Here is a 10,244-nt window from a genome sequence, read left to right as displayed (position 1 = left end):
CCCCCGCCGCTCCCAGTTTGCTCAAATTACCCTGTTGAGTTTACGCCATTATACTGAGGAGGGAGAGAGAGAGAGAGAGAGAGAGAGAGAGAGAGAGAGAGAGAGAGAGAGAGAGAGAGAGAGAGAGAGAGAGAGAAGAGAGAAAGAGAGGGGGAGAGCAGTATGAAGTCAACCACAATATGAAAAAAACGGGTTGATAGTTTCAAAGTAAGACTCTAATTGATTTGGCGGTGTACATTCGTTTTTTAAATAACTCAAATAAATTGATACTTTTCTAACATGCTTTGTCAAATGAATGATTATAAACATTCGATATAATACTATTTAAATATAGTATGTTAAAAGTGTATAGCGTTAGTATGTGCAGAAGTGGTCATAGTACCGTACAAACCGTAGTATTTAGTTAAAGTCATATTTAATGGATGCTGCGTTCGTTTGTGCTTTTATTTTGAAGGCAAAATTACCTGTTTCCGGTCAAGTTCTACTTATGTTTGTCAAGCTTGCCGCAGCCAGAGGAGAGCTGCCTGTGAATGGGTTTCTACTTATGTGCGCGTGTGCACGAGCTTCACATGCTGTCGTCACATCACGACCTCAACCATGAAAGAGGAATCAGACTATAATGAGGCCAAGGTGGCACAACATGCCGCTTAACACGTGTGTGTGACCACCAGGCTGTAAAAGGTGACGACAAGTTACGAATTACAGGAACAAAAACAACACGTGACGTCCTACTTTCTTGCTAGGTTCCTGGAGCCATTGTGTCACTGTTAGGGATGGGGTAACGTGAAGACTACATCCAATTAACACGTCTGCAACACAGAGGTGTAATGTCAAAAACACTAAATAGACTCATTAGACCAGGGGTATCAAACATATGGCCCTAGGGCCAGAACCAGTCGGCCAGAGGGTCCAACCCGACCCAAAGAAATCATTAATTCCAATTTTTCAACATTCTCTCCAATTTTTTTTTTACTGAGGGTCGCACTGTCCTAATAATAGCAGCAGGCCCCATGCTGGATATATGCTATTATAGATCCCACATGCTTACATACAGACTACACTGTCAGGCATAAGCTGTTGCTCATGAAGCATGAGCTGCCGCTGGAAAATGTCTTTCACAAACAGGAGAAAAATGGACACGCTTTTTCAGTATGCTTGGTGTGTTTCCAGAACCTTCCATTGCTCAAGGAATATAATGTGCGGCGCCACTATCTGACTAATTTCCTTTTCCATCCTGACCAGAATGCAATTAAAAACTAAGACATATTGTTAAAATTGCACTTGTTTTTCTTAAGATATATCAGGCTGTTCATCAACTGTTTTCTAAATGGATTCATCTAGTGCCCCTTTACACTAAAAGAAAATGTGTTATTATGCATTGGTTGTATTGGTTCAGCCAACTTTAGATCAAATTAGGCTGTATGTGGCCCATGAACTAAAATGAGTTTGACACCCTTGCATTAGACCAAGGACATACACCTGAAGATTAGAGCCTTTTGTGGTTTTTTGCTAGGAGCCCTCAAGCAGGTTCCAGCCATGCCTATAGAAGGCCCCCCCCCTACACTAGATGGGGGAGAAAGAGTCAAGCAAATTGCTAGGGAAGCTTTGATTTAGAACTGAAAGGATAGCCTTGACCCTATAGACAAAAGTCTACAGGGGCAGACCACCTCTACCACACACCTCCCTCTGTGCTGGGAATACTTCATCAAAAACGCTACTTGTGCTAATCTGTAGGAATTGAACTACAGTCAAAGTCATGAAAAAGCTAAATTACTGTTCTGAAAAGGCCCCTGGTAGGCTGTGAACATTAGTACTTGTTAAAGTTCACCATCCAATAATGGTGTACATTAAATAACATTTATCTTTGCTCTGACAAAATCATTATTACATTACACATTCAAGATATGGTTCAACCATATTTGTTTTTACAGACCTGATGAAGCTTTTTGGCCATAATGGATTCATGTTCTTAAATATGAATACTGTTTATGTTGAAGTTTTGAAAACTGGTTCACATTTGCCATGATTTAAACAAACTTTTATGGGCAGCCAAGGGTGGCAAAAAGATGAAGATAATTTAGTTCTCGGAAATGCCACCCACATTGAGCAGTGGTGATTCATAATGCCTTCCAGATGTTTCTTTTAAGCTGTAATGATGTGATGCTGAGACACGAAAAAAAACAAACTGGTAAAAAAGTAGGCACAAGTCTCATTCCAGGCGTACATATTATGGATGACGTTTGTGTGTTTTTCTTTGTCAGAAAATAAAAACCATGCAGGGTACATCCTTGCCTACGCCTGTTGTTTAGGCTTACAGAGTCTTCTGACATATTATGCTATTATGCAGATTACAGAGATGGCCAATCTTCTTCTTAACCATCCATAATTACGGGATAATGATTTCCTTTGTGCTGCAGTGGGAGCCGACAAGGCTGGAGCTCATCTTCCTCAGGGCCCAACAGGAAGTGCCACACAGGCTTTTAGTCTAGGTATTTTCTGGTCCCGGCTGGGGTTCAGAAAGTTCAGAGGAGCTGCCTGACCACAGAAAATTTAAGCTAGGAAAGAATGAAAGGACAAGAAGGTAAGGATGCAATCAAAATTCATTTGCCCTGAGGCAAAAATACATCACTGACCTTCAAACGGTAATTTCTGCTTCATCAGTCTAAAAAGTAGAGACAGTCAATTCAAATTAAATTCCTTTCATGGATTCATCACTGAAAATAACCGACTTATACACCAAAAACTGTGTATCAGACTAGATTTTTAAAAGAGGTTCAAAGAGTTGGCTTAATGATAATAAAAGGACATTAGAATGTGGTTACATTGATTTGGGAGAAGGAATGACAGTGGGGAGAAATCTCAGGCTAACAGGTAGCTTATTAAGGACATAAGACATATTAGCAGGCCACCATATAGCTTTAAAAGTCAATTTCAGACTCAAGGCCTAATTACAAACCAGGGGAAATTTTGCAACTACCCCGTAGCCCCAGACCTGGGGCCCCTAAAAAGATGATTAGTTCATTTTTGCTCTCTAGCAGTTTAAGCCATGGATGACTAGACTTTCCTTTTCTTGCAATGTGGAGTGATGGGGTATCCAAATTTGATGAGATGCTGAAATACTCCCATCTAGTGGACAAAACCTGAATTACAAAACATGTAGTCAGATTTTAGGTAGGTACACCAGATCACTTCAAAACTACATTAAGTGTAAGGACTAAGGTTGTCAAACAGCGGCCCCTAAAGATAACTGGGATTATAGAAATCAATCAGAATCCCTCATTTATTTTGTCTGTGCATATTGCAATCTTTGTGGGGACCAATGTTTAAATAAGTGTGGACGTTAATGCATTGTAAGGATATTTTGGCCACTTGAAGGTTAATCCTTGGTGTTAAAATGAGGTTAGAATTAGGATTAGGTAGTTAGGTTAGGGTAAGGGTTGGTTACTTCTTTCTGATAAATTGGGTATCTCTCTCTGGTGGCAAATATCAGTGAGCTAGGATATGAATGTGGATTAGTGAAACTGATATTTAGCAGCCTTGTTCACATACTGACTGTTACGGTTGGCAGGCTTACCAATGAGAAGAGCTCAACAGCTGGTGAAATGTTTCTTCCATCTCTGCTGTAACAGGTAGTACTTGGTGTATTTGAATAAAGAATGTGTAGTGCACCAAACAGACAAACCACTCTTGAGACATTAGCTTCAAGTCATGTGATACTTTATTCATGAACCTAGGACCATATATATATATATATATATATATATATATATATATATATATATATATATATATATATATATATATATAACACTGTATAAATACTCTATATATTCTACTCCCTTCTGTGATCTCAATAACAAATAAAAATAATATTTAAAAAAGCCACATGATTATATTTAACAGGCTGTACAAAAATAAATAATGTTTGGATATTCTGTACAAAAGGAAAAGACTTGATAGAAAAAAACAAGGTGCCTTCGCAGAAGGCAGGAGAGACTTACTTATGAAGTAGTAGCAGGAGACAAGTCCCTCTTTAGGTCTCCACACACGCACACACACATGCACACACATACTCACACAGACACAGACACTCCTCTTTGGTCTTTTAGGAGTTTCCTCATTGAAGGCTGTGTAGACGAGGGCAAGATATGGCTAAAGGACAAAGTACAGCGTACTGAGGCATTTAGAGATAACTGGGTGTTACAATGTGCCGCTGGCAAAAACAAAGATGAAGTGCCACAGGTTTGTGATAAATAAACTGGCAAGTTTGAACATATACACTATGACTATTAGCTATTTTATTTTCCATACCTGATGGGGTGAGTAAGTACAATATGAGCTATTCGCTTTCATTTGTTTTTTTATATACTCTGCAATAACCTCCCCCACCCCAACCATTATGTGTCCATCCAGCCCAGCTTGGACGAACATCATATACATGCATTAAAACACACATACAGTTTCACACTCACTCACGCACACACAAAAGCATGACATTGGCACAGTAAGCAGCATGCTCCTTTAGGAAAACAGGAATGTCCATGCTTTCTTCCCCCTGAGGGGAGGCAAAATGTGCCACTGCTGCGCTGAGGCCAGACAGGCAGCAAGCTGTAATCAGTCTTTATTGCTTCAACTAGGAGGCAGGGCCACTGTGGACCAACGTCTGGCCCCAACATGGATGGAGGGAATGGGTAAAAATGGGCCTTTATTGTCGTAGTCATTGTGGAGCCGTTGTGGGACTGTAAGACTACCTGGAACCCATGAAAACCACTCTCGCTCTGGAAGTAAACATTCATCGGCCTCTTTAGTTTGTCCGTGGGAAAGAGGAGGCAGTGAAGGTCAGAGTTTCTATCTGATGTCTTCCTGAAAGCTGCGGGTATGAAAGGAGGTTATCTTGTGGGATCAGTCCTTAACAGGCACTCTGATTACACAGTTCCAGCAGGGGTCGCGGCCGGTCTTTGGGGTCACAGCTGTCATGGGTTAGCGTGCGCCCATCGTGGCCGATGCAGCGCAGTGGGCGTTTGCGGAAGCCTCGGCCGCAGGTTTTTGAGCATACCGACCATTCTCCGAGAAGCCAGGAGGGACAGGACTGGGTGGCGCACGACCGTGAGGCCAAGGGGCGCAGCTCCTCCGGGCAATCTCTGGAGGGACGACCATGGGGATCTAGACATACCACCTCTCTCTGCTGCATACCTACTCCACAGGTCTGGGAGCATGGACCCCACTCCCTCAGGGTCCACTCGGCTCCACCCACCTCTCTGATGGCATTGATGGACTGGCGGCGGCCTCCATTGATGTTGGAGACTGAAGCAGCATTGTTGGGTCTCGGGGCAAAGTAGCTGTACTTGACCCGGGGCCTCTGGGCTTCCCCCACAGACAGCACCTGGATGGTGAGGGGCTGGGGGAGTGGGGCGAAGCTCCGGAGGCGTTCCAGGGTGGCGGAGGAGCCACTGTATCTCAACAGTGCCCCTTGCAAGATGATGTCGGTCTCTATGGTCATCAGCTTGTATTCACCATTTAACAGATAGCTTCCATCCTGGTGACGCACTGCCAAGTAGTTGTTATCATGACGACCATTGCCTTGGGCACGCTGCTTGACATCAAGGTGGGTGGCACCAGCAGGGATGGTTACAACATCCTGGTAACCAGGCCTGAAACAGAGACAGACAGAGGTCAGACTTAGCCATAACAATTATGTTGACATGCTATGATGTTTCAGTGTAAATTATAAGACATTATGTCGTGTATGAGAAAAAGGCTGCTAGATATTTACCTGGCACGCTCCAGAGAGCCAGACACTTTCTTGCAGGTAGAGCCATCTCCACCACACACACCGCACTTATCAAAGCGCTGGTTAGAGCCGATGACGCGATCACATCCAGCCTTGACACACTGGCCTTGAACACAAACTGAGGTGGAGTCGGGGCTGCAGGGTGTGCCATCAGCCACCTGGGGGCAGCAGAGAGACACAAATGGAACTTTAGAGAGATCTCTAGTAAAACTGTTACATAAGAATCTGAGTCAAAAGGTAGAAAGTAAAAAAGAAATTTGACCCAGCAAGACAGTTAGCCTAGGGGCTGAGAGAAATTACAATAGCTTATCCTTCAACTTGCAGGTCTGCACAAGTAAAATGACTATTATGAGATAAACTAAGACCCTGAAAACGCCATTCTAAAACTGAAAAAAAAAAAAATTTTTATCAACATAATCAAGCATTTAACAACTCTCACCTTAGGTTTCAGGACAAAGAAGTATCCGGTCCCCTTGGCCCGGCACACCAGCTTGCAGCGGTCTTTTGGTGAAACTCCAGCATACTTGGGCACCCACTCGACACCCTCGCCTGAACCCAGAGACACTTGGGCTGACATGTCGTTGTGGGCCAGGCACTGTTCCTCACGGAATGACAGGCCTGAGAAAGAAACAGAGGGGTCAGATTTACTTCTTGTTCAGCCTGACCTGCATGCTAACTTTCACACAAATGTGCAAGGTACATCAAAACATGACTTCTTCCTGAGAACAACTACAGTATATGGTGCAAAGTGTTTCAAACCTTCATCAAATCTTATCTGAGATTTAGTATGTGATAACAAAGAGGTCTTACCATTGGTATCAGGGCAGGTGTCCGTGTTACAGGAGCGGTATTGGATCCTCTTGCCCTCACAGTACTTGCCCCCGTTCTTGGGCAAAGGGTTGTCACAGGAACGAAAGGAATACTGCACCCCTCCACCACAGGTCCGAGAGCAGTCGCCCCAGGGACCCCACACTCCCCAGCCACCATTGACAGCAGTCTAAAAGCACCGGGGACATGAGCATTAAAATTTGAACTGTGTTGGATTCAAAAACGAAGGCACAAGACAGCTGCATGTTCTGCTGTAGAATATAGTAACTACTTTTGGATTATGCAGTGTTTTTTAAAGTGGAATTTGACTGGGTCTGGTTCTTACCTGGTGTTTGGCGGCTTGGCTCTTAGTGAGACAATGTCCGGCCAGGCAGTAGCTGTCATGCCCGCATGCTGTTCCATCAGCCCAGGGGAAGTTCTTAGTCTGGCACACCAGCAAACCATTGGATGTGGTCACAGTGCACCACAGAGCAGCGCACGTGGTACTCAGATCAGGGCAGTGTTGGGAGTCTTCGCCAAAGGTAAGCCGACACTGATGGTCGGCATCATAGACCGTCCCGGGCAGGGGCTGAGGGAGCGGCTGAGGTTTGACCGGTTTATCCAGCAGGCACTGACCATGGCCGTTGTCCAGGAAGGTAGTGACCATGAGCGCGGAGCAGGGGGACCATGGCTGCTGCTGGTCCAGGTTGGACAGGGTGGAGGCCATCATGTGGGAGCCCCAGTGGACACCGTTGACCCCGGAGCACAGCTGGGCATCATCATGAGGCATGTTGAAGACGTGGCCTGGAGGGCAGAGATGAAAAAAAATTGTTATTTGAGTCCCTCTAGTAAAAGTGGCATGTGTGCTTATATACATTTCAAAGGTTTTTTTTACACACAAGAACATGTTTTTTTTTGTACTTACCCAGCTCATGTGCCACAGTAAATGCTGCTTGCAGCCCATCATCCTCAATAATTGAGCAGCTTCTGTCAGGGTCACACACGGTGCCAACATCTGCCATGCCCAGAGTGTCACAAGAGTGGGCACCACACAGATCCTAAATAGTCAGACAGAGGGCAAAATTAATGTTTGAATACTCTTCAATGCTTCTTCTCTTACTCTTTTTCCGTCTCTGATCCATACTCTGTCTTAACACACTTCCTCTTCTCCCACTTACCGTTCTGGTGAAGAGCACAGCAGTGTCATAATGCTCGGAGTGGCGGTCACTTGGTGGGTTATGCTGCCGCTGCCACTGGCAGAAGTTGCGGAGAGTCATTGCGGCGTTATAGGACACCTGAGGGCCTCTCTCCTCCTCGTATACAACCAGCAGCTTCACCACTGCCAGAGTGATGGAGTTGTGGATGCTGGGGTGGCGATAAAGGCGGGATGCCACTGCCATGATGGTCAGTAGGTAGGGCTTGAGCCCGGCGCCGTGGAACTCAGCCATGGACTGGTCGGCCACAAGCATGATCTCCAGGTAGCGAGGGGTGGAAACAAAACGCCTGGTTCTGTGGTGGGCTGAGAGGAGAGAAGAGACACAGAGAGGTCAGACCAAACTAGGTTAACAGGTCATGTGAGCAGATATCAGGTTTCAGTCCTAATTTTACTGCATTGTAACCTTTGAGTTCTTTTTTGATAGAAATTATTTCGTTTGTCTGAAACAGTTTGCACAATGCAAAACTGTGTTCTAAATAGCAGCTACAAAGGCTCATTTTATTGAGAGGAATAGAGGCTCCAAAGAGAGCTCCGGATGTGCCTGGAGGAGCCTGGCTGCCGTGACTCAGCGTCACACCACCGGCGGCTCCTCCTCTTCAGGGTCCACATTCCGAAAATGACCTTCTCTGGTGGAAAATTATGCGAAGGGAGAAAATCCTTTCTGCGGGAAAATGTCTGCCGGTGCGAGTTGTACCAGGAGGCGAGTTTACACGTCTCAGCACCTCCGGGCTCTGGCTGGCCCAAACCCCGCTGCTCCCCTCCCCTTCGTGCATCACTCCTCCTCCTCTTTCCCGGGAGAAGTTCGCCCCCCCTCTCTCCTCCCCTCCCTTCCTTATCTCTGGTAGTGCGTAGACGGAGGGGCTGTCAAAAAAGGTAGCTGAGTCCGTTGCGCATGCTGTGCAACCTGGCACACGCACAACTCCAGCTGACAGCAGTTTGGTCTGCATGTTCACTATAGTAAATGAATTATATAGAAGATACGTAATTTGATTGTTTGTATTCATTCTACAGAGTAAATCAATCCCTTTCTATGGCCACTTTTAAGTTTGCTGGTGGGATCATTTCAATGTAGTCTAATATTAAATGAGCAATAGCGCGTAAAATGCGCACAGCATGTCTGCAGCCTTACCTGTCTGTTCTGCGTTAGCGGCTCCGTGCTTGGCTTCTTTCTCCAGATTCTTTGGCACCCTCTCCTCGTCCTCGTTGACCCCGCACTTGGCGCTTCCCTCCTCAGCCAGAGCTGCTCGGCCTCTCCGGCGGATCGTGTGGACATCCTCCTCGGTGCCCATAAAGTCACTCGAGTTAAGGGGCTGAATAAAATATTCTTCCCCCTGAAAGTAGAATCCGCCCCTGAGTCCGTGGCACAGGTTGAGCGCAGCGGCAGAGTGTTCCTCTCCGTTCACCGTGCCAGAGAAGAAACAACCCGGTTCGGCTCCGCTCTTGGGTTCCTGTATCAGTTCGGACTCAGGACTCCCCACAATGTGGAAGACAAAACCCGGCGCCAAGAAGGTCTGGTCAGGCTCTAGCAGCAAGAACAGCTGTTTGCCAAATACGTCCAACCGGTACTCCCTCATCTCCGCCTCCTTTTCCTTCTCCTCTGCGGAGAGAGTCCGCCACGGTTTGGTTTCGCTCTCCGACCGGGCCGCCGGGTCTAGTCTGACCGGCACCACGGTGCTGTCCTCCCAGGCGCTGTGCGCCGCGCCGACGCACAGAGCGGCGATTAAACCAATGGAAACGTGTAAACCCCACATCATATAACTGTGAAATCCGACAAGTGGAAAGACAAATTGATAATAAAGTGTCTACGAGGAAGCAAATAAATCCTTTAAAAGGTTTTCCACTATAAGCTACAAACCCCAAGTCTTTGAACTTCCACAAACTGTCCCCTAAATTACGCACACGAATAACAATCTAAAAAGGGATCAAATCCAGTGCAAAACTCAATTAAAGTTATGTGCAGGTCTGACTTGTTGCAAAAAAATGTCCTTTCATTAAATTAAAATAAAAGCTGGAACTCTGTAGTAAATCCAACAGGTCTCTTTCTCTCCAAACATCAGCAGATGTCTCAGTTTCTAGCTCTCTTTGAGATCGGGGGCAGGTTTTTTTTCTCTGCTGGCCCGTTTAGTCTGTTCTCTGCTCTTGCCTTGCAGTCAGAATAGAGAAGGTCCCTCCTATATATGCCCCTGCCTCGGGACCACCCCTTTCCTGATGGCCCTTTGATCTGAGAGGGGCCAAATCCCGTGCGCAATGAAAACGCACCAGCGACCTGGAGCGTTGCCATCAATCACTGTGGGGGTTTGAGAGCTTCGGGCAGAGAAACGTTTTCTTATTCAAACTCTGCTTGTCTGTCACAAGATGTAGGCTACATATATACAGCCATAACCCACGGATAGTATCACTGAATATATTATAATATTATCTTTCATAGAG

The 10,244-nt window shown here is 45.6% G+C and overlaps 1 protein-coding gene across 1 annotated transcript; it reads right to left on the bottom strand.

Annotated features, from left to right (window-relative positions):
- Positions 1-4,353: 4,353 nt before the first annotated feature.
- adamts1 (ADAM metallopeptidase with thrombospondin type 1 motif, 1) lies at positions 4,354-9,977 on the bottom strand. The gene is made up of 8 exons (XM_078243682.1): positions 8,944-9,977; positions 7,777-8,117; positions 7,524-7,656; positions 6,945-7,402; positions 6,602-6,788; positions 6,231-6,409; positions 5,774-5,949; positions 4,354-5,651 (listed from the first exon to the last, which is right to left on the bottom strand). Exons 1-8 carry the CDS (start codon positions 9,566-9,568, stop codon positions 4,910-4,912), a joined length of 2,841 nt encoding a protein of 946 aa, XP_078099808.1. The 5' UTR covers positions 9,569-9,977; the 3' UTR covers positions 4,354-4,909.
- Between the last annotated feature and the right edge of the window lie 267 nt (positions 9,978-10,244).

Source organism: Sander vitreus, chromosome 24, assembly GCF_031162955.1.
Source record: "Sander vitreus isolate 19-12246 chromosome 24, sanVit1, whole genome shotgun sequence".
In the NCBI taxonomy this organism is placed as follows: domain Eukaryota; kingdom Metazoa; phylum Chordata; class Actinopteri; order Perciformes; family Percidae; genus Sander; species Sander vitreus.
This window is presented reverse-complemented; position numbering and strand designations above follow the sequence as displayed.

Excerpts from the sequence above, each read along its gene's own strand:
- adamts1 (XM_078243682.1), bottom strand. The coding sequence starts at position 9,568 with ATGATGTGGGGTTTACACGTTTCCATTGGTTTAATCGCCGCTCTGTGC. Across the intron at positions 7,657-7,776 it reads CTGTGCTCTTCACCAGAACG|GATCTGTGTGGTGCCCACTC; the intron begins GTAAGTGGGAGA and ends CTGACTATTTAG. Across the intron at positions 6,410-6,601 it reads CACCTGCCCTGATACCAATG|GCCTGTCATTCCGTGAGGAA; the intron begins GTAAGACCTCTT and ends TTTCTTTCTCAG.